Raw genomic sequence first — 25,588 nt, 5'->3', positions numbered from 1 at the left:
TACGCTGTCATCTTTTCAGAAGTGGAATTTTGTGCTTTCTGACTACCTTTACCTATTTTTGACCACCCGTAAATTCCCAACACCCCATTTCTGGCAACCAACAATCTCTTCTTTGTTTCTGTGAGGTTTTTGGGTTGGTTGGCTGGTTGTTTTTTCCACCTATAAGTGATATCATTCAGTGTTTGTTTTTTTCTGTCTGGCTTGATTCACTTGGCATAATACTGTAGCAGCCCCTGGCCGAGAGCTTATGCTAAGGATATAATAGGAAAACATGTTTGCGACCTTGCAGGCTTTAGCATAAACGTCAGAGCACAGGCCTGGGAATGCCCGGCTTGCCCAGGGCAAAACGCTGCCCCAACTGAAACTTGATTGCTCTTGACAATAGCCCATGGGCTCACTTGCTGAACGTTACATCATCTAATCCCGTGACCTTCTCCATGACGTACTATTATTCACTAGGGTGTAATACGGATCATTCCCTTGATTGTCTTTGATTGTTTATTGCCAATAAATACGCAAGGTTGCAGCTGTTCGGGACCATTGCACTCTTGGCGGTGGCATGCCTGGCGGTCGTCGCCTGCACCTATGCTGTCTTTAGCAAGCTAACCTGTTTGTGCCTCGTCCTTCTCCCGAATCAATGGCACAGCGCTGCAGGCATAATACCTTCAAGGTCCATCCATGTTGTTGCAAATGGTAGGATTTTCTTATTTCTCATGGCTGAATAATAGTCCAGTGTGTGTGTATGTGTGTGTGTGTGTGTGTGTGTAGCACAGTTTCTTTATCCAGTCATCCCATTTCCATGTCTTGACTCTCGTAAATAATGCTGCAATGAATGTGGGGGTGTAGATAACTCTTTGAGATAGTGATTTTGTTTCCTTCAGGTAAAAATCTGGCAGTGGAATTGCTGGATCATGTAGTACTTTTGTTTTTAATTTTTTGAGGAGCCTCCATACTGTTTTCCAGATGACTGCACCAATTTACAGTCCCACCAACAGTGCACAAAGATTTCTTTTCTCTACATTCTCTGCCACACTTGTTATCTCTTGTCTTTTTGATGGCAGCCATTCTAACAGGGGTAAAGTGATAACTCATTATGGTTTCAATTTGTATTTCCCTCTTGATTAGTGATGTCAGATACTGAAAAAATGTCTATTTTAGTTCCTCTGCTCATTTTTTTAAATTTGATTGTTATTTTGCTATTGAGTTATATCAATTCTTTATATATTTTAGATTTCCACACCTTACTAGGTGTATGATTTGCAAATATTTTCTCACATTCAGTAGATTCCCTTTTCATTTTGATGATTGTTTCCTTTGCTGTGTGGAAGTTTTGTTCGATATAGTCTCTCTACCTCAAATTTCAAAATCTGCCCAGTATTCGTGAAAGTTTTCCCTGGTTCATTCCTCATATTTTCATATTTATTTTCTTTATTTTATTTGAGAAGTTTTGGCTTTTTTATTCTGTTGGTGTAGTGCATTTTTTTGTCAGTTGCAATATATAGATTTTATGTGTTGTAATATTTTTAAATTTCCCATTTGGCCTTCGTTAGACACTTTTTTATATAGCTCATTTATTAAGTTTGTTCTTTTGCCAACTTGAATATGTAAGTAAATTCGTATTTATTGGTAAAGAATAATTAAAGTAACAAAATTTCATGTGCACAAAGCTTTGGTGGTATCTTGTAAAAGATTTATCATTGTTGTTATGTATCATATGTGTGTTCGTGTGGTTTTTTTCCTCTCTCTATATTATACAATTGAATAGTTATTTTTCCTCTTTTACTTGGTCTTAGATAGTGAAATAATTCTGCCCATCTATACTACATGTCATATGACCCTCCCACAGTGCTATTCTGTGCCATCAATAGAACACTCTTGAACTGGCACCTTTATCTTTTGCCTCTTGACTGCATTGTTTCAGTTAAGTGAATAAAGATCTGATTGGTATTTTCATTTGGGCTTGTTACCCTAATTGACTGCCTTGACACCTGACTGCTTGACAGTAAGGTTCAAAATGTCTTTTGATTATATCCGGATGTCCCATTTTCAACAAAATTTATGAGGCATATAAGGAACAAGAAATTATAATACGTAAAGCAAATAATACAAATTCTATCTGAAAAAGCTCAGATGTTGGACTTCTTAAAGACAAAATGATTTAAACTGTGTTAAAAATACTAAAAGAAACAATGTATAAAGAAAGAATGAGAATGATGTCTCATCAGAGAATATCAATAAAGAGATAAAAATTATAAATCCACCAAAATGAAATTATGGAGATGAAAAATACAATAGCTGAAATGAAAAATTCACTCTCAAGGCTCACCAGCAGATTCAAGCATGCAGGAGAAAGTAGTAGTGCACTTAGAGATGGGACAATTTTCCACTGTAAACAAACCGAGGGCTTCAGAGGGGAGGGGGTGGGGGAATGGGATAGACTGGTGATGGGTAGTAAGGAGGGCACATATTGCACGGTGCCCTGGGTGTTATATGCAACTAATGAATCATCGAACTTTACATCAGAAACCAGGGATGTACTGTATGGTAACTAACATATTATAAAAAAAACATTAAAAAAAACGAAGACCTCACAAACCTGTGGGATTCCATCAGTACACAAACACATGCACATGGGAGGTACAGAAGGAGAGGGAAAAGAGAAAAGGGACGGAAATATTGTATGAAGAAATACAGGCAAAAAGCTTCTGAAATTTGATTAAAACCACTATTGAACACATTAAAGAAGTTCAAGAAGCTATGACTCTTAGAAGAAAACATAGATGTAAAATCTTCTGGACCTTCCTGATGGCAGGGCTATCTTAGATACTACACCTAAAGCATAAACAACTAAAGGGAAAAAATAGATAAATTTGACTTCGTCATATCTTAAGAAATTGTGCATCAAAGGACACTATTAAGAAAGTGAAAAGACAGCCCAAACAATGGCAAAAAATGTTTATGGATCATTTATTTGGTAAGAGTTTAATATTCAAAGTATATAAAGAATTTTTATAATTCAACAATAAAGGAGTCTGTTAAAAAATGGACAAAATGTTTAAATAGACACTTCTCCAAAGAAGTTATACAGTTGGCCCAAAGAACATAAAAAGATGTTCAACGTTATAAATTACTAAGGCAATCCAAGTTAAAACCAGAAGATATCACTTCATAACCACTAGGGCTGCTATAATAACATGTGGACAATAACAAATCTTTGTCGGTACCTGGAAAAGTCAAACACTTAGGTCCTATACAATCCAACATTTGCACTCTTTGGTATATACACAAAAGAATTGAAAGCATATGTTCACACAAAAACTTGTACATGAATGTTTATAGCAGTTCTATTCAATAATAGCCAGAAAGTGGAAACAGCCCTAACGTTCATTAACTGATGAATGGATAAACAGATGTGGTATATCCATACAATGAAATTTTGTTCAGCAATGAAAAGTAGTGAAGTACTGATAAATGCTATATAATGGATAATCTTGAAAACATTATCCTAAGTAAAAGAACCTGACATAAAAAGTCACATATATTATTCATTTATGTTAAATGTCTAGAATTAGCAAATCAATAGACAAAGTAGTGATTGCTAGGGAACATGAATATACTTAAAATCCTTGGATTTTGCAATTTAAAATAGTGAATTTTATGGTATATGAATCATATCTCAGTTAAAAACACTTAAAAATGCATAGTTCATTAATTATCACAAAGATGATACTTATGTAACAACCCTTAAGTCAAAAAAAAAGTAGGGCATTGTGAATATTGCATATTTTCTTTAATGTTTTTTAATTTCATAGTTTTACTATCTGGATTTGTACACCTAAGCACTGTATTCATCATATATATGATGTGTACGCATATACCCTTATTTTACTCTAAATTATGCTTGTGAGATTCATCAGCATTGCTGTAAGTAGCTATAGTGTGTTCACTTTCTTTGCAATATATTTTTTCTATTTTATTGCTGTGCTACATTTGATTTAATATATGCATATTCAGTTGACAGAAATTTGGAATTTTTCGCATTACAAATAATGCAGTAACCATTCTTGCATATGTTTCTTGATGCACATACGCATGCAGTTTTTTTGATTGCACATTTTCATGGATGTCCATGCATACGTAATTCCTGAGGGGGCGAATTGCTGGGTGATATGCATATGCTGAGCTTTAGGAGATAATTACAAACAAATTTACACCATAACCAGCAAGTATGAAGGCTCCAGTTGCTTCATTTCCTTGTTATTGTCAACACTTTGTGTATGTCTTTGGTGTTTGTTCACTTCATCAGTTTACATTCCCACCAACAGTGCAAAAGGGTTCCTTTTTCTCTACAACCTTGTTTCCTGTGATTTTGATTTTAGCCATTCTGACAGGTGTGAGGTCATATCTTATTGTGGTTTTGATTCACATTTCCCTGGTGATTGGTGACGTTGGGCATCTTTTCCTGTGTCTGTTTGCCATCTGTATGTCTTTTAGGAAATGTCTGTACATGTCTTCTGCCCATTTGTCATTTGGATTATTTGTGTTTTGGATGTTGAATTGTATAAGTTCTCTATATATTTTGCATACTAATCCCTTATCATACATGTCATTTGCAAGTATCTTCTCTCATTCAGTAGATTGTCTTTTAGTTTTCTTGAATGCTTCCTTTACTTTGCAGAAGCTAAAGAGCTTTATTTTGATGTTGTACTTGCTTTTGTTTCCCTTGCCTTACGAGACATATCTTGAAAAATGTTGCCATAACTGATGTCAGAGATATTATTGCCTGTGCTTCCTCTAGGATTTTTATGATTTCAGGTCTCACATTTAGGTCTTTAATACATTTTGAGTTTATTTTGTGTATGGTGAAAGAAAGTGGTCCAGTTCGATTCTTTTGTATGTAGTTGCCCAGTTTTCCCAACACCATTTGTTGAAGAGACTGTCTTTTTACCATTACATATTCTTGCCCCCTTTGTTGAAGTTTAAGTGACCATAAACACATGGGTTTATTTCTGGGATCTATGTTCTAGTCCACTAATTTATGTATCTGTTTTTGTGCCAGTACCATACAGTTTTGGTTACTATAGCTTTGTAGTATATCTTGATATCTGGGATTGTGATACCTCCAGTATTCTTGTTTTTAAAGATTACTCTGGCTATCCAGGGTCTTTGGTGGTTCCGTACCAGTTTTAGGACTCTTTGTTCTAGTTCTGTGAAACATGCTATAGGTGTTTTCATACGGATTGCATTAAATGTGTAGGTTGCATTGGGTAGTATGACATTTTAACAGTATTCGTTCTCCCAGTCCATGAACATGGAATATCTTTCCATTTGTTTGTCATCATCAATTTTTTTCATCGGTGTTTTATAGTTTTCAGAGTGCAAATCTTTCACCACCTTGGGTAAGCTTATTCCTAGGTATTTTATTATTTTTGGTACAATTGTGAATGGGATTTTTTCATAATTTCTTTTTCTGCTACTTCATTATTAGTGTGTAGAAATGCAACAGATTTATGTATATTGATTTTTTTTTAAATCTGTGACATTGCTGAATTTATCAGTTCTAGTCGGTTTTTTTGGTGGAGTCTTTAGGATATTCTGTAGATAGTCTCATGTTATCAGCAAATAGTGAAAGTTTTACTTCCTCCTTACCAATTTGTATGCCTTTTATTTATTTTTCTTGTCATATTGCTGTGCTTGGGACTTCTAGTACTATGTTTAATACAAGTGGTGAGAGTAGATGTTCTTGTCTCTTCCTGATCTTAGGGAAAAAGCTCTCAGTTTTTCACTCTTGAGTTCTATATCAGCTGTGGTCTTTTCATATATGACCTTTATTATATTTTTTGTTTTTTGTGGTTTGTTGTGTGCGTGTGTGTGTGTGTGTTTTGGCCTTAATTTGTTGTGGTGTGTTCCCTCTAAACCTACTTCATTGAGAGTTTTTATCATGAGTGTTGTTGTATTTGGTCAGTTGCTTTTTCTGTGTCTGTTGAAACAATGATTTTTTAAAATACTTTTTCTTGTTAAATTGATGCATTATATTTTGATTGATTTGCGAATATTGAACCACCCTTGTGTCCCTGAAATAAATCCCACTGGATCATTGTGATGACTTTTTTAATGTGTTTTTGGATTTGGTTTGCTAATATTTTTTGAGGATTTTACATCTACGTTCATCAGAGATATTGGCTAGTAGTTCTCTTTTTTGGTATTTTTTTTTCTAGTTTTGATATCAGGGAAATGCTGACCTCATAGAAAGAATTTGGAATAAATTTTGGTTGCATTTTTCTTACTGATTTTGTAGGGTTTTAAAATACATTAGATACATAAGTTGGTTTTATGTGTTGCAAATAACTTCTCCTACTCTGTGAATCATTCTTTACTGTTTGCTAACGTGCCTTTTGTTGAACAGAAGTTTCTAAATTTAATGTCCAGTTTATCAGTCTTTTATTCTGAATTATTTGATTGTTTAATAAGTCTTTCCCTTCGTGGAAATAATTATCATGTTTTTCCATATCTTATATTCTAGATCAGTATAGGATGTTTATTATCATTTGTGTTATTGTTTACCTTTACATATACAACAGAATCCACCTAGAATTGATTTGCATGAAAAATACATAGTGGGAGTCAGGTTTCAATCATTTTTCTAAATGCAAACAAAATTTTCAGCCCATTATTGACTTGCCTTTCTTTAAGTATTGTTCTGCAGTGCCGCATGGATAGATCAGGTATATGTGTGACAGATAGGTAGATAGATCATATGTGTATCTGTTTCTGGGATCGCTAGTCCGCCTCATTGTTCTATATGCCTAATTTTATACCAACACCAACATCTGTTAATTATTCTAGCTTTACATATGATATCCAGTGAAGAAATCCTCCTACTGTAATTTTTTTCAGAATTTCTTGGCTACATTTGCCCCACTGTGTTTCGTATAAATTTTAGAATCAAGTTCTCCAGCCTTAGGCATCTGGTAGAAACTTGATAGGGATTTCACTGGCCTTACAGATAAATTCGGGAAAAATTGAATACTGTATCTGTGTGTCTAGTTTAGTGTCTCAATATTTGAGATCATATATGTCTTTTGCAAGATTTATTCTAGTGTATTTATTTTTAAATTTATTATAGTTTTGCTTAAGATCACTTTTAGTGTGTCAAGATATATAGATATTCAGTTGGACATTATATATTAATCTTGTATGTGACAAATTTGTTAAATCAGTAATTAATGTTAATCTGTAGATTATTCTGAATTTTCTATGTACACATCATGCAACCTTTAATGATGACAGTATTATTTTTCTTTTTTCTTTTTTTTATTAATTTTATTTTATTATATTATGTTAATCACCATACAGTACATCCCCTGGACAGTATTATTTTTCTTTCCAATAAATCATTAAAAGTTTTTTGTTCATGTCTTATTTTCTCACAAGTTATCTTGATAGGGCCCAGAGCCAGACCTAAATAAATAAATATATAAAAATTTAGAAAGGTAAAAAGCTCTGTATTTTTACTTTCACATTCTAAAGAAGAAGATGTACTCTTTAGAGCAGTCCACTCTCTTAGAATGTTTAATGACATGAATCAATCTGAATTTTTAAGTGGGTCCTTAAAGGTTTGGTAATAGTAGCCATTTGTGGGTTATTCCTAACATATTGAAATTAATAGTCCACCATTAAGTATAGTTGTGAGTTTTTTGTAGCTGCGTTTATCACATTAGGAAAGTTCTCTTTTTAGTTTTCTAAGATATTTTTATTATAAACAAATGTCAAACTTAGGCGCCTGGTTGTTGCAGTTGGCTGAGTGTCTGACTCTTGGTTTTGGCTCAGGTTGTAATCTCAGGGTCCTGGGAATGAGCCCCATGTCTGGCTCTGCGCTTAGTGTGGCGTCTGCTTGAGATTCTCTTTCCCTCTCCCTCTGACCTTCCTGCTCATGTTCGCTTTCTTGCTCTCACTCAGATAAATCTTTATAAACAATTGCTGTATTTACACAATACTTGTTATGCATCTGTTAAAACGATCATGTGCTTTTTTTGTCATTTTGTTAATGACTGATTTTTAAAGTTAAGTTCATGGAGTAAATATGAAAATGGTAATATGTTCATTGTATGGTTTTAGTTCTTCACATTTGTATTTATGAGTAATATTGACCTAACATTTTCCTTTATTGTGATGTCTCTGTCAGGGTTTGTAAAATCAAAATTGCGCTGTCCTTATAAAATGTGTCGGGAAGTGGTACCTTTTGTCCTGTTCTTTTGAAGTGTTTGTATAAATTTGGCATTATTTCTTAACAGTATTATAATATCTGCTAGTGGATCTTACGAACTTCGAGCTTTGTTTGAAGGATGATTACTAAGTGTGGATCAGTTATTTTGCTATAGGACTGCTTATATTTTCTATTTCTTCTTATGTTTGTTTTTGAAAATTATATTTTCCAGGAATTTATTTCCTCTAAAGTTTGATATTTTTTTGTCCTATGTTTTTGTTTTTTTTGCAATATCTTCATTACCTCACTGTTCTTAGACTCTGGTGATTATACCATTTCCGTTCCTGATATAGGCTATAATCTTTCTTCTTTTATTCATTTCCTTAGGGGTTTGTTTTAATCTTATAATTTACTTCACCAAAGGTTTATTTTGTTGTTGCTGTTTCATCAGGGATTTATTCTACTTTTTAAAGAACTTGCATTTGGTTTATTGGTCTGCTTCATTGAATACACACACAAACACACACATACTGTGTGTATACATATATATTTAAATACATACTTATGACATTTTATCAACTTCTTACTTTATATGCTTAAAGATATATATTAGCACTGGAGTGCTAACAAGGTAGAGAAAAGTTTAGAGGTTCGCATACAGGGCAGGATAGAAGTTCCAGAATGGAAGAAGCCACATTATATACTGTGCTCATTATTCACTCTCCTCTCACTGTCTGTCTCACTTATTTCAATGTAATATTTATATACAACTATTTATTGAACAAATTAATGGCAATTATAATTACCCCACAGTGACTGTTTTTCTCTTTAACCATTAGTTTATGGGTAGCGATAGAGTACATGGTTACCTATATCTCTTTTGCAGGTGAAAAAACTATATAGAGAAACTAAGACTGCTATTTTCTTTTTTTAAGAGTACTTTTTTTTTTTTAAAGATTTTACTTATTTATGTGACAGAGAGACAGCCAGCGAGAGAGGGAACACGGCAGGGGAGAGGGAGAGGAAGAAGCAGGCTCCCAGCCGAGGAGCCCGATGTGGGACTCGATCCTGGAACGCCGGGATTACGCCCTGAGCTGAAGGCAGACGCTTAACGACTGTGCTATCCAGGCGCCCCAAGACTGCTATTTCTGATCTCTTATGCTGGCTTTTCTTTTTATTGACCCCAAATTATGTTATACTGACTGTGGAAAATTATGCTAATTTCCTGAGCTGATTTATTAGTAACACAACTCTGAATAAAAATAAAACTTCAAGGAAGTTATCTTGATAGGGCCCAGAGCCAGACCTAAATAAATAAATATATAAAAATTTAGAAAGGTAAAAAGCTCTGTATTTTTACTTTCACATTCTAGAGAAGAAGATGTACTCTTTAGAGCAGTCCACTCTCTTAGAATGTTTAATGACATGAATCAATCTGAATTTTTAAGTGGGTCCTTAAGTATTTTGTTTATTCATTTATTTACTTACTTATTTACCTTTGTGCATGCTTTAACTGATTCATGGAGTTCTTTAATTCAAGATATAGTGTGTATCTAGTTTCATTGAAATTTCACAAAGTGTGTGCTCACTGAAGTGTGGTGCCTTTCCACTTGTAATTATTTAAAGAATAGCATATTGAATTTGATGATGAGTTTAGATACTAACCCTTGGATTAGTTTTCTGGACACATTAGCAATGAAATGGAAAGCATTTTGCAAGTTGATACAAAGAAAAGCAGAATAACATTAAGACTCACAAATCTGTCATTGGTTTTGTAGTGAAATACATACTCAAAATCTTATTTTTAAAAGGCATTTTCAGTAAAAAAATAAAATAAAAAATTGAAAGTCACAGTTTTTTATGGATTTTCCCTGGTTTTTATCTTTAACAGTGAAATTTAAGACTACTTACTGCAAAAGACGTTACCATGAATATAGTTGTCGGTTTACCTGACGTACAGGCCCTTAATGCGCTAAACAGAGGCAGTTATTATATAAAGGATTCGTGAATCTTGTTCTTCATGTGATATATGTGAAAAATGATTAATGGTCAAGAAGATTAATAGAAAAAAGCAAATTCGTACACAGTTTCCTCAAGATGCCATCTAAATGTAGAAAAAGGAATAGGCAAAGATGATATGGTAAAATAGAATGCTATTTGACATTTATATGTCAAGAGAGCACTGTTAATATGTACTTGGTTATCACATATTTTCTAGTTTTCTTTCAGATAAATATGGCTTGTTTTATTTATAATTTGTTGTTATTCTAGAAATTGGCCAGTTCTAGTTAAAATACATACACTGGGCAATATTTTTAGTGCTTATTAGATTTGTAGGGATTACTTTTGTTCTACATATAGCAAAATATTTCAGCATTGTTCTAAACAGTGTTGTCTGAGAGAACTTTATGATGAAAATGTTTCCAGTGTTTTCCATTACAGTGGTCACTGGGGTCACACATGGCTATTGAGCACTTGGAATGTGGCTAGTGCAACTGAGGAGATTCATTTTCAAATTTAGTTAATTTTAATTAATGTAAATTTCCTATTAAATGTCCACCTGTCGCTGACTACCATAGTATATAGTATGGGTGTTTACATTTATCTGAGTTAAAACATGTAAAATACTTAAACAGCATTTTTCAGATAATCAGTACTTGTCATCATTCATTGTTGCTATTGCTATTAATATTACTATGTGCTTATAGTGTGTTTTGGGAATTATGTTGGTCACATGAATTGAGTTAACAAGGTGTTGTCTTAAGTATTTGTGCACTAAAACCCCTAAGAATCAGCCATACTCATTGGGATTCATTGTCCTGGCATTCACGGGCTTAAAAAACAAACAAACAAACAAACAAACAAACAAACCAAAAAAAACTTTCAGTGGATTCTGTTTCCTGTGTGAAATTTGAGATCTTTTTCATGATTTAAAAGCTGAATTATATAATTTGTGAACTCTGTATATTTCTTGTTCTTTGTCTGTCTTCTTTTATATATTTTTAAAATCATAATGGTGCAGATTTGGACTTACATAAAAGAGTTGTCACAGGAAGAACAATGCAAATAAAAACAAATTTTTTATTTCTGAATGCTTAGTGCTTTCATTAAATTATGAAAGCAACATAAACACATACCTCTTCCATCTATTGGATAAGAAAAAAAATAGTTTTATTCTTTTAGTTTCATAGAATTGTTTATATGACCTCACAGAAATTTTGATTTAAACATGTTAGGAGGCACATAACTTGTACCTGAAGAAAATTTTAACTATTCTTAAGAATACCTTAATTCCTAGTCTCTGTTGATTTTCTGTTGTTACCCTCAATTTGGAGCTATCTGTATGCCATGAATTTCCTCTGTATTCCTATGAAACAAGCCAGTTCAAGTTGGATAATCATTGCTATTATCTCTTTTGTAAAATGACATTTTTCCTACATTTTTCATGTAGTAGCCTTAAGGTCTTTTACTAAAACCGTATTTGAATTGTAACATACTCTTGTAAGCTTAGGCAAAGATCTGGATGCATCTGGATGATAGCTTTTGTTTTGTTTTAAGATTCATTTATTTATTTGAGAGAGGGCGAGCACTGGGAGAGGGAGAGAGTATCTTGAGCAGACTCCTCACTGAATGCGGAGCCTGATGCAGGGCTTGATTTCACAACCCTGAGATCACTACCTGAGCCAAAACCCAGAGTTGGACGCTTAACCAACTGTGCCACCCAGGTGCCCTGATGATAGTTTTAAGCTAAAATAAATGCAGCTTCCCAAAATGTGTATGTACCACAATGCTAGGGTCCAAACTTCAACAACAAGAATGACCGATCCTCTCTGTGTGAATTTTTCTAGGATCAGAAATTTTGATGTCAATAGGAAAGCAGCAGTTAGGAAAAGATAATCATAGAGAATGCAACTAAAATGCAGTTAATGGGCTTCAAAATAATTAACAAGGATAAAGTTTGAGATTAATCTGTTGGAAGGTCAATGAACAATAATATATATATATTTTTTTCCAGTCTGTAGTCTCACAAAAGGCACTAATACGTTGGTAGTGAACCTTATATTGTAAACAACTGGCCTTACATTGGGCTGAGGAATATCCTAAATGATCCATGTGATAACGATTCTTGAACTTTATGTTCTTCTCTCCAAACCCTTAAGAACAGGGGCCAGGTTACTAATCACTAATTTTGTCTGTATCCAACAGATTGCAGGGAACATTCCCCTTATTATTATTTAGAGCAGATACAGATAGTTGTCTTGCTAAATGGCTATGCCCCCTTCTTGATCCTAACCTCTAATTTTGTTGAAGTATCTACTCTAAAGTACTTGTCAGTGAGCTCCATAGGTCTGTTCTCAGCCTGTAGTGAAGGGTATAGTGAAGGTTGTCAGCCAGCCATGGTGGCCTCATCATCTTTGAAGAGGTTGGCTTGGCATGGGCTCCATGTCTCTCCTGGTCAATAAGAGTGCTGTTGCTAGTGCATCCTGATAAGGGTTTTCTTGTGGGTAAAAATTGACACAAGAAAAAGATGGCCCCTTTTCTGCCTCTGAGCTTCATTGTGAATGCAGCAGTGCTCTAGCTTATATAGCTATTCTCTAACCTGTAGGGGAGCTAGCCTGAGAACATAGTCTACGAAATGAAGCTTTTAAATAACCAGAGTCCTTGATGAAGGCATAGAACTTTTGCAAAAACCAACTAAAAGAAGGGCTCTATCTCCCAATTTCCTGTTTTTAGGGATAATAGTTGCCACATTATTTAAACAATTAGAATAGGGATTTTTCAGGTTCTTGAAGTCCAAAGCTTTTTAACTCATGTATTTTGGTATTATTTTTATATCTATATGAAGATATGTGTTAAATAATTATTTGAATAAAGGCAAGTTTAGGATAACAATTTCACATTTTTTTCAAGATGCAGAAATAACTTTTATTCATGATCATGTGGATTAGGATTGGTATGATTTGTCCGTTTCTGCTAATTCGTATACTTCAGCTTTTTGTTTCTGAGCTCTATCTCATTTAAATAAACATCTTAAAATTTATTTACATCAAATACAATTTGATTTGTAATTTTAAAAAATGACCATGATAAAATCAAAGGAAAACAAGAAACTCAAGTAGAACATTTTATTAAAATATTCAAAATACAAAGAAGATAAGGTTCTTTGATTCAGATTCCATGGAAACATTTAACATATTCAGTAAGAAAATTTATTTGTAAATGTAATAATTACACTAGGATTCTGAATCCCTTCTGTTTTTACTATTGCATAAGATGAGTCTTCTATCAGGTTTCTATAGGATTTTCTATAAACTACATACCCTAAATCATACTTGATTTGGATGGTACTATTTCAGATGATTAGATATGGTCTCCAGGCATCCTGTTCTTGTGCCATATAACGGATTTGAGAAGGAGTATACAGAACTCTAAAGAAAAACACATTGAAAAGTTTAGGAGTTATGCATTAAAGTAACAAGCTTCTTTCCAGATCATGCAGAATACAATAAATTTTTAACGGATTTTCACTGCAGTAATATCTAGAGCATTCCTGACTCTCCTCCTAGTACCTACAGTCCACACTGCCCACACTGCTTACAGGCCTAAGGTTGGTGTGTGTCCAAGGCCAGTGGGGCATAGGAGTCACTGCCTTATCCTCACCTCTAGTGGATGGGGAAGTGCAGTGGCAGAATCTTTTTTTTTTCCCCTGTGTGTATTTATTTATTTTTTAATAATAATTTTTATTATGTTAGTCACCATACCGTACATCCCTAGTTTTTGATCTAAAGTTCCATGATGCAGAATCCTGACTACCTCTTTCTGTGGTGCCCAATTCTCTACATCTGCTCTACTGATCATAGTTGAGTTAAACAAAACAAAACAAAAAAATACAGAACAAACCAACCTGACTTTTAGTTCAGAGAGTTATGTTTTACAGAGTATATTAGAAAACCTAAAATGTGGAAAGTTGTACTAGGACAAACACTTTGATTTCTTTAACAAAGAAAATGCAAGGAAAACGTGAAAGAAAAAAAATGGAGCCTAGAGATTAAAAAGTCTTAGGAGACATGTCTGTCATTTTGGATGATATACCTTATATCTACCTGATTTTAAAAATATAGCAACAACAACAAATATAATCCCCCTATTTATTTATGAGACAGTTGGGGGTAGGTTGAACACTGATTGAATATTTAGTGGCATCAAGGAATTATTAAATGTTTAGGTATGATACTGTGGTTATATATTTTTTTAAGTCTTTATCCCTTAATGTTACAACTCTGTCTTTACAGGTGAAATTAAATGATACCTGCGATTTGTCTAAAAATACCTAGTATTTCCAAGAGTGAATGCACTGTGGATGGTGGGTAGATACAGGTTTGTCAGTGTAACAACTGTACCATTCTGGTGTAGGATGTTGATAACGGGAGAGACCATGTGTTGGTGTGTGGGGGATATATGAGAACTCTGCGTGCCTTCTGCTCAATTTTGCTATGAACCTAAAACAGATCTAAACAAAATAGTCTCAAAAAAAAAAAAAACCCAAAAATAAACCAGCACCACCATTTTGGTGTGTAGTGGGAATGGGTGGTAGCAGAAGTGAAATGAGAATGACCAGGGGTTGATAATGATTGAAACTGGGAGATGGATACATGACAGTACATTATACTATTCTTAAAAAATTGTATCATGATTTGAGAATTTTCTCTAAGAGGTTTTGGAAGAGTATTTTGGAGAAGTCTGTTTCTCTGTTATAAAGTCAGGGAAGGTACACTTAGTTTAATACAAAGTCATTGTTTCTGAAACAATAGAAATCAAAGCAGCAACAAAGTTCAAGAACTGTGACAGAATTTCTACTCTAGCCATTCTTAATGGAAGGGAAAAAATGTGAAAGGGGAATTATTTTTTTTATTTGGATAGAAAAAGGGAAATTGCTTCCAGGTTTCTCTAGAGTCATTGATTGCCCTGCCATATGCACACATAGTAGAGTCTTGAAAGCACATTGAAAGGTGGGTCTTTGATAGGAACTCCCACCTGTGTGTTAGGCCATTTCTCAGTAGAAAGTGAAAGATGCATTCTTTTTTGCAAAGCTTCCTAGCAGCTTTTTAATTATTACAAGTTTATAAGATATTAATATAAAAATGCCAAATTTAAAAGACTACATTTGATTTCCTTACATCATTTGTATCTTTCAGATACTAAATGTTAAAGATTCAAAAAAAAAAAGATTAAATTTTCTTTCCTAAAATGAAAGTAGGTTTGTATTACACCTACCTACTTTGCCAAAAAGATGCCTTAGGCTTCTTAAATATCCATTTATTAATTTATTATCCATTTGAAGCGTGGGGTGGGGGTAGGGCCTAATTTTAAGGTTTACTCTCTGTCTTGACTGACTTGACAAATCATCCAAATTAATTCCTTTGTGCTCTGGGAAATATTTTCTTGTTTTCATTTCTACCAAAATAATACTAAAAGTATGTATAACAACATTATTGAATAAAACGCAAATTAAAAAGTTAAGTGTTGTGGTTAGCCTTCAGCCATATCAACCAAGGCTCCAGAACTACTAGAAACCATCTAATCTGACACCTTGTTACTCATTTAAATAATGGCAACAACTGTTTGTGGCCTATTTTCATTTAAAAATAATAGGGGGGAAATGAACACTTCAGCTTTCTATATTCTCACTTTGACGAGAATGAATCTGATAAAATATTTCTAAAATCGGATGTAAGGAGGTTTTCGTGGATAAGAAGTGATGCGTCACGGCTAATCCTATTTTATACCCAAGTGAATGCTCATATTATCTACTTAAGAAAGAAATGAAAAAGATTTTACTTCGTTTTCTCTCAAGTCTACTTAGTGCACGGATAAGGAATAGCCCTAAAAAGTCCCAAGAAAGATGTGATACATTTTAATTTCTCTTTATTCTTCTAAATTACCAGGTAATAGCCCTTTACTACTCACACCTAAATTTAAAGCACAGCACAGAATGCTGTCCTCCTTTTTGTCTTGGGAATAGAATACAAAGAACAGTCAATAAAGAGTTACTATGGGTCACTGACTAATACTCTGGGTTAAACTGATATTTTCCAGATTTGTCAGCTCTTGTTGAGTATGAAAGTGACCACAAAACAAAGCCACTTAACAGTGAACTGACTTTACAAACAGATTGAATCTGTCCTGGAATGGAAAATTCTCTTTGCATATTTAGAGGGACTAAAACTCCTTCACATTCCCAATAAAATAACTCCGTTAAAACATTCCTCTTAGCCATGATATGGAAACATGTCCAGACAACAGTGTGTGTGTGTGTGTGTTTCTGCTTTTGAAACAATACAGTTCACCATTACCACTTACCTCTGTTTTCTCTGGGTCACTCCAGTTCCCATAAACCGGATTAACAAATGCACAGTTAACGGTTCCTTTAGCTTTCCTTAAAGCACACAGGGCCATAAAAAAGGAGTAAGTATCAAAATGTAGCACAGTGCATTTCCAGGTTCTTATCTGGTAGACATCTTTGAGAGACACATTGTCTAGCCAGCATACTTATTTTTATGAATGTATTACCATAAGTAAAGTTATTATTATTATTTTATTTTATTTTTGCAGGACACCAAGGCAACCACATTTTTGAAAGTAAATGTAATTTGAACTCTGAATATTTAGATCCAAATAAACACAGGCAAATAAAAAGTGGCATAAATTGGTCTTAAAATTGATTTCTTAAAATATTACTTAGGTGACAAAAGGGTCTAGCATTATAAAGAACTGGTTATATGGAAATACCTTAGACTTCAAAAGGGCCAAACCACCAAATCCTGAGGACTGTTTTTTATGACGGTGTTTGTCATAAAGATCTATAGCAATGAGTCATTCTTTAACATTTTAAATAGCAAATTTAAATGAGTGTTTTGAAGAGTTCTTAATGTTAGTGTTTCCTTTAAATGAGTCATAAAGAGATGTGTCCTTGATAATCTCACCTCTTGGTCTAGATCTGCTTAATATACTCTGATTAACTGAATTCCTAAATGATCACTTTCTTTTTGTGCTTTACTTAATTACTTTAGAGTCCACAGACTTAGAAGACAACAGGCCCTGGGATAGTTGGTCACAACTGTTGAGAATAAAAATGCCCACCACAGGAACAAAAAAAATACAACCGGATAATTAAATATACCCCATTAAAGATTTACAGAATGATCCCATATATATACACACACAATATATACACACACAAAAGCATAATGGAGAACGGAAAATCAATTGTAGGATGATTGCCAGTGTCTTGAGAGCAGCTAGGAGGAAAAAAAATATATATAGCATGAATATTTTTTGTCAGGGCTTAATAACAATAAGTCTGTCAATGATATACCCTAACCCTCCAGGAAAAAGCAGTGGAGAGGAAACTCTGATTTGTTTTTTGAAAAGAAATCATCAGGTAATGACCTCTTATTGTCATCTACCAAAACACGTGGTGACTCCAACAGTCTAATCTGGGTAATTGTGTTTGGCTGGCAATGTGTTCTTCCTGTGGATTCAGTCTTCAAAGTTTCCTAATCTCCACTGTTTCTATACAATTGGCTTAAATATTCAATAGCTTAACCAGTTCACCTTCACCGAGCCTATGTTTTGGGTATCAATGCATAGGAACATATATAGCAGCTGTATTTATGAGTTATTATTTGAAAAAAAATCATAGATACACTCTTAAATGATGAGGCAACAAGTATCTGTTAATTCCTTAACTATGATGAGTACTCATGATTTGCTACATTTAGGTTGAATAAGTGGTATTTGATTATATGCCTTTCCTTCCTCCAAGACTAGTCAATGTAAAGTTCTCAGAGTGGTAAGCTCAGTAAATGATACAGTTAGGTGCAGGCCTAGGCAAGGTTGCTTTTAGAGTTGAGAATGATAGGGAGTTGAAGGGAAATTTCAAAATGTGTCACAATGCCAAAACAAAGGCTGGCACACGAGAGACTGAACATCGAGGTAGGGAGTAACAAAACAAAATGGAAATTAGGAACTAGATAAAGATCAGACAAATGCAGACACAGCTCAGAAAAACTAATCTCAGCTGAAATCAGGCATGAAATCAGGAAGCAAGAGGAAATCTAAACCATAGGGTTAGATAGGACAGATGGTCCAAAGGCCAGGCAGGCAACCAGGAATTGAAGGGACAAGCCTGACAGTCAATTGGATAGAAGTGAGGAGGTACAAGCAATACAAAAGATCTTGATGTGAAACAGTTATTTTTGGCTTTGGAGCTGGGACCCCAGATGACCTAGACCAAGACTGGCAGGCAGAAGGGCAGGTAAATTGATCGGTTTTCCAGCACTGTTAAATTCAGCTATTGGAGCTGCTTTTTCTTCTGAGAGGATTTTAAGTCTTAAATAATTTTCTATTAAAATGAAAAAGAAGACCTATAAGTGGTACCCTTGGGGGATCGAGTGGGTGGCACTTAAGGTAAGAACGTGAAGTTGTAGTAAAAGAGGAAAGGGTCACAGTATGAGTAGCGGAACATGAGCAATGATAAATTCATCCTCCTTTAAATTATGTTTATTAGCAGTTGCAAACTACTTCTGTTTTTCCCATCAAAGGTATAGACCTCTGAATTGTTAGGGTTAATTTTTAATGTATTTCCTGTTTATAGTGTAAAATATTACCCATCTTCAATAGATACTTCCATTGAGTAAATTTTTAGTGTCAACTCCATACATTTACTATTTCAAGTACTATGATATAATTTTCCATATGCATCAATTATATACAAGTTTGATATTCAGACATAAACAATTTTACTTAAAATGATAGATCCTTCTATGAGGAAAACAATCCTTCTATGTCTGTTTGATTGTGAAGTGTTCTGCCAGTTCTAAGACTGTGATGTATAATGATAAGCCTGCATTAGGCTAGAAAATGCTACATTTAACTTACACTATTTGTCAATAGGCAGATGGCTCTAAAAGAGTTGAGGTTTCAAAGAATCTCACCACCAACAGGAATCAGCAATGAATTGACTTAGAAGTTTGGAGTAGAGAGAAAAAAGCAGCATGGATCACATGAGTTTTCCATCCGTAACTTAATCATGCATTCACTTAAATTATTACTAAGCTCCTGTATGCAGTATGTGTACAGTAACTGTATAGGGTGGCAGTTGAATGGGCTGAAGCGAGAGATGTCATTTCAGAACTAGGATAATTCTGATGGGAATTTCCAGTTTAAATTTAGTGAGCATATGTGTAATTCTAAATGAATTCATTTCCTGGCTTATTAACTAACAAAATTGTTTTAGTGTTGATTAAAAGCATGGAAATGTTTATAATATGTATCTGAAATTATAAATGGGCAATAAAGAAAAATAAAGAATAAAACCAAAACTCATCTATGTTACATTCAGTAAACATGATTTTGAGATAAATGTTTATTATATGTATATTTTAACAGCTTTATTGAATTATCACATACCATACACATTTACTCATTTAAATATGATTCAATCTTTAGTAATAATAACTTTATTAATTATTTTTAAAACTGGTGAATGTACACATAGAACACAAAATTTGACATTTTAACCACTTTTCACTGTATAATTCAGTGGTTTTGATTATATTCACAGTGTTATGCAACCATCACTTCTATTTACAAAATGTTTTCATCACCAGAAATAGAAACTCAGTAGCCATTAAACCATAGCTTCCCACTCTCCTCTTTTTCCAGCCCAGGGTAACTTCTGATTTACCTTCTGTCTCTATGTATTTGCCTATTCTAGGTAACTTACATAAGTAGAATTGTACAATATTTATCTTTTTGTGTCCGGCTTATTTCACTTAGTATAATGTTTTCAAGGTTCACCCATCTTGTGGCATATATAAGAACTTAAGTAATTTCTATGGCTGAATAATATTCTGTTGTGTGCATATGTTATACTTTGTTTACTCATTCATCTGATGATAGACACTTGAGTTGTTTTCCCCTTTTGGCTGTTGTGAATGATGCTATGAATGTTGATATATAAGTTCCCATTTAGTTATATATCTTTTCATGTGCTTATTTGCCATTTGTATATCTTTATTGAAGAAATGTCTGTAAAAGTCTGCTGCTTTTAATTGGGTTGTTTTTCTTTGTTGTTAAGTTGTAGGAGTTTTTATATATTCTTAATATTAAACTCTAATTAGCTGTATGATGTCAAATATTATCTTCTGTAGGTTGTCCTTTGATAATGTCCTTTGATAAATGAAAAAAAAATTTTAATGATTTTTTATTATATTATGTTAGTCACCATACAGTACATCCCTGGATTCCGATGTAAAGTTCGATGCTTCATTAGTTGCGTATAACACCCAGTGCACCATGCAATACGTGCCCTCCTTACTACCCATCACCTGTCTATCCCATTCCCCCACCCCCTCCCCTCTGAAGTCTTCAGTTTGTTTCTCATAGTCCATAGTCTCTCATGTTTCATTCCCCCTTCTGATTACCCCCCTTTTCTTTATCCCTTTCTTCCCCTACCGATCATCCTAGTTCTTATGTTCCATAGATGAGAGAAATCATATGATAATTGTCTTTCTCTGCTTGACTTATTTCACTTAGCATTATCTCCTCCAGTGCCGTCCATGTTGCAGCAAATGTTGAGAATTCGTTCTTTCTGATAGCTGAGTAATATTCCATTGTATATATGGACCACAGCTTCTTAATCCAGTCATCTGTTGAAGGGCATCTCGGCTCCTTCCACGATTTAGCTATTGTGGACAATGCTGCTATGAACATTGGGGTGCATATGGCCCTTCTCTTCACTACGTCTGTATCTTTGGGGTAAACACCCAGTAGTGCAATGGCTGGGTCATAGGGTAGCTCAATTTTTAACTTTTTAAGGGACCTCCACACTGTTTTCCAGAGTGGCTGTAACCAACTTGCATTCCCACCAACAATGTAGGAGGGATCCCCTTCCTCCACATCCTCTCCAACAATTGTTGTTTCTTGCCTCGTCTAGATAAATGAAAATTTTTGATGAAGTCCAATTTATCTTTTTGTTTTGTTTTTTGGGCTTTTGGTGTCATATCTATGAATGCATAATTATCTTTTCACATATCTGTTGGTCATCTGCATCTGTTCTTTGGAAAAATATCTGTTCTTGTCCTCTGCCCATTTTTTTAATTGGATTGTTTTTTTGATGCTGAGTTGTATAAATTCTTTGTATATTTTGGATATTAACCCCTTGTCAGATTATATCATTTGCAAATATCTTCTCCCATTCAGTAAGTGCTTTTTTGTTTTGTTGACGGTTTCCTGCACTGTGCAAAAGCTTTTATTTTGGTGTAGTGCCTATAAGCTCAATTTTGTTTTTGTTTCCCTTGCCAGAGAAGACATATCTAGAAAAAAAAAGTTTCTATGGCTGATATCAAAGAAGTTACTGCCTTTGTTTTCTTCTAGGACTTTCATGGTTTCAGATCTCTTATCACATGATCAGTGAAATGCAAATTAAAACCACAATGAAATATTACCAATTGTTGGTGAGGATGTGGAGAAAAAGGAACCTTTGTGCACTGTTAATGGGAATGAAGATTGGTATAGCCACTGTGAAAAAACAGTATTTATGTTCCTGAAAAAAATGAAAAAAAAATATACTTACTATATGATCCAGTAATTGCACCACTGGGTATTTACCCAAAGAAAACAAAAACACAATTTGTAAAAGTACATGCACTCCTATGTTTACTGCAGCATTCTTTACAATAGCCAAGATATGGAAGCAACCCAGCTGTCCATCCATAGATGAATAAATAAAGAAGAAGTGTGTGTGTGTGCATATGCATACAATGGAATTATTATTTAGCCATAAAAAAGAATGAAATCTTGCTATTTGTAGCAATGTGGGACCTAAAGTGTATAATGCTAAGTGAAATAAGTTAGGTAAAAACAAATACCATATTATTTCACTCATGTGGAATTTAAGAAAACAAATAAAAAAGAGAGACAAACAATAAAAACAGACTCTTAAATACAGAGAACAAACGTGGTTGCTAGAAGGGGGTAGGGGGTTAGGTAAAATAGATAAAAGGGAATTAAGAGTACAGTTATCTTGATGAGCAATGAGAAATACATTGAATTGCTGAATACCTGAAACTATTATAACACTTTAATTATACTTGAATACAAAAATAAAATGAATGCACTGTAAATACCAGATTTTGAAAATTGACTCCTATGTTTTCTTCGAAATATTTTATGGTTTTATCTCTTAAATTCAGGTCTTATATCCATTCTGAGTTAATTTTTTTGTGTGGCGTGAGGTAGGGGTTCAACTCCATTCTTTCACATGGGGAAATCCAGCTGTCTCAGAACCATCTGTTGAAGAGACTATCCTCTCCCCATTGAATGTACTTGGTACTTTTTTCAAAAATCAATTGGTCTTAGATGTATGGGTTTATATTCGGCTTCTCATTTTTAGTCCATCAATCTATATGTATATTCATAAGCCAATACTACAGTGTTTTGTTTTCTGTAGATTTGTGGCAAGTTTTTGTTTGTTTTTTGTTAGCTTTGTGGTAAGTTTTGAAATCAGGAAGTGTGAGCTCTCCAACTTTGTTCTTTATCAAGATTGTTTTGGCTCTTTGATGCCTTTATAATTCCACATGAATTTGAGGATTTGAGGATCAGTTTTCCATTTCTGCAAGGAAGGTTGTTAGAGTTTTAATAGGGATCATATTGAATCTGTAGATCACTTTGGGTAGCACTGACATTTTGACAATATTAAGTCTTTCAGTGAACTGGAGATGTCTTTCCATTCATTTAGGTTTTCTTTAATTTCTCTTGGTAATACTTCATAATTTTAAATATAGAAATCTTTCACCTTCCTTGTTAGATTTATTCCCAGGTATTTGATTCTTTTACATGTTACGGTCAAGGTGATTGTTTTCTTAATTTCTTTCTCTGATTGTTCATTGCTGGTTTAGGAGCACAACTGATTTTGTGTTTTGAATTTGTATCTTGCAACATTGCTGAATTCAGTTATTAGCTTTAGTAGCTTTTTGTGGATTCTTTAGGATTTTCTGTGATCATGTCATTTGTAAATGGAGATAGTTACATTTTTTTCTTTCCAATTTGGATGGCTTTTGTTTATTTTATCTAATTGTTTGGTTAAGGTTTCTTATCGATAAACACATTTATATCTATCTTCTTGGGGCTAAAACTTTTACTAATATAAAACTAAATTATGGGGTGCCTAAGTGGCACAGTAGGTTAAGTGTCTGACTCTTGGTTTTGGCTCAGGTCATGATCTCAGGGTCCTGGGATCAAGCCCCGAGTCAGGTTCTGTGCCCAGTGTGGAGTCTGCTTGGGGTTCTCTTTCCCTGTGCCTCTCCCCTCTATTGTGCTTGCTTTCTCTCTCTCTCTAAAATACATAAATAAAAGATTTTAAGACAAACAAAAAATATGAAAAAAAAAAAACTCTAAACAAACCCTGAATTGTAATGATAGCGTATGAGGAAGATTACTGTGTTTGGTAGTTTTAGAGTAGAATCTGATTGTCACTTAATGTGACCATCTTTGGACTAGATAGGTGAATAAACCTTTATTTAGGTCGAAAGAAAAGGTGACAGCATAAGTATCTCTCTGAATGTTGAAGAGTGGCTATCAGGAAGATGACAGGAAAGAATGATAGTGCCTGAGTTGTTTCTGTTGAGAAGTCTATACTCCAAAATGAACATCTGTTTACATACATAATAAGTTTATTAATTAGTAATTGTAATCCACTTTTATAATTAGTTTTATTGGGAGTGTCCTGTTTTATTTACCAAATTGCTGTTTTTGGTTATCAGTGGGTTGCTTAATTTCTTCTTGTTAACAACAGACGTGTTTTTCTCTAAGTTACTAGTACGTCATTTTGTGTCTCTGATAAATTGGTCAGGCTTCTTAGTCTAATCCACCAAACACCTTCTTCCCCACTACTATCTCAGGGGAACAAGCTGTGACAATTTTTTCTCATATTTAAAAATAGGCTTAGAAAATGCTCAGAGAAAAATGAGCTCAAAACTTTAGTACAAATTATAAAGTAAGAGGAAATACCATTTGAGAGGGTAATGCATGATGATTCTAGGTGGACTGTATTATAAAACTCTACTATAAAAACCTGTGTGCTAAAAAGTATGGAGAACTGTACTCTCTGAAATTGAAGTAATCATAATGCAGCTATCAAGGTGATTTTAAGGGATAAACATGATTATTTACCAAAAAATATTGAAGTTCCTGTGGGTGTGTTTGTAGGAATCTGTTCTCATGCTTCCACTAATGAAATGATATGTACATATTGTTTCTAAATGTTGAAGAATATTCTGAAGTACAAGAAATGATTGTTCTGAGTTAAGTGCCTGAAGGAAAATGTAGAGCAATCACTTTGCTCTACTTTGCTCTACAAAGTGATGACTCATTTCTTAAGAAGGCAGAATGACAGAATGTTGATGATGTTATTATCATCTTTTATAATTATTTAAATGCATCCAATAATTCTAGGAAACACACTATGCACTAAAACATTGTGCTGGGTCTTGGACTTACAGAGTTGATCAGTATATGGTTCCTGCCTCTAGAACTGCTTTTGGACGGTGGCAGCTAATGGATTTCTGTCTCTTGGATGAAATTACATGTCTATACAATGCCTATCACAGTAGATGCCTGGTAATAGCTGAACGCTAGTCTCTTCACTTCTTTTCTTACTCTTTCCTTCTCTTGTCAAGTGTATCTTTCTTTTAAACTTTCCCTTCTTTCTCCTGACCTAAAAGCCTGGGTTCAATGAAGGGATATTGGGATAAAGAAAAATAATAAGGAAGTATCAAATTAGTAATAATCACTGTAGTACTTTTTAATTTTTTAATATCAGTTTACTAATTTAGAGCTAGTGAGGACCTTTGCAGTCATCTTATTCGTGCCTATTTTACAGATAGGGCAACTGAGACTCTTCCCCTACTAGACCACAAGTCTTCTGGAGGATAAAGATCATGTCTGCTTACTCTTCTATCACAGTACCTATTGCAGTGGGAATCAACTGAATATTTATGGAAAGGATAACTTAATGTATATAGTCCAAATCATTTATAATGGGACAAAATCTCCTAACTTGCTTTCTGTTCTGTTCCCTCATGCCCACTCCCACCAATATATTTCATCAATTCCCACAGAGAAAAGATAATAATTTTTACTATTGTTATCACGGAGCCACACTTGTATTTAGCTTTCTGTTCCACTTAACATGGGACTTTAAGTGGGCCAGGAGCCTATTTTTGCCCTCTGTCTCTTTCTATTCTCTTTTCAGTGGATTAAGTGACAGCCCAGATGAATAGCTTGGGGGCTTCCCTGAAGATGAGAGGAAAAGAATAG

At 34.1% G+C, this 25,588-nt stretch overlaps 1 protein-coding gene across 1 annotated transcript in view; it reads right to left on the bottom strand.

Annotated features, from left to right (window-relative positions):
* Positions 1-13,318: 13,318 nt before the first annotated feature.
* MALRD1 (MAM and LDL receptor class A domain containing 1) overlaps positions 13,319-25,588 on the bottom strand; it is a 683,830-nt gene continuing 671,560 nt past the window's right edge. The window contains exons 31-32 of the mRNA XM_034644348.1: positions 16,568-16,643; positions 13,319-13,635 (exon numbers count right to left, since the gene is read on the bottom strand). Coding sequence (XP_034500239.1) covers positions 13,555-13,635; positions 16,568-16,643 — 157 coding nt within the window. The 3' untranslated portion in view covers positions 13,319-13,554. The remainder of the gene's footprint in view (positions 13,636-16,567; positions 16,644-25,588) is intronic.

Source organism: Ailuropoda melanoleuca, chromosome 15 (assembly GCF_002007445.2).
Source record: "Ailuropoda melanoleuca isolate Jingjing chromosome 15, ASM200744v2, whole genome shotgun sequence".
NCBI lineage: Eukaryota > Metazoa > Chordata > Mammalia > Carnivora > Ursidae > Ailuropoda > Ailuropoda melanoleuca.
The sequence above is the reverse complement of the archived record's forward strand: the minus strand, read 5'-3'. Positions and strand labels throughout refer to the sequence as shown.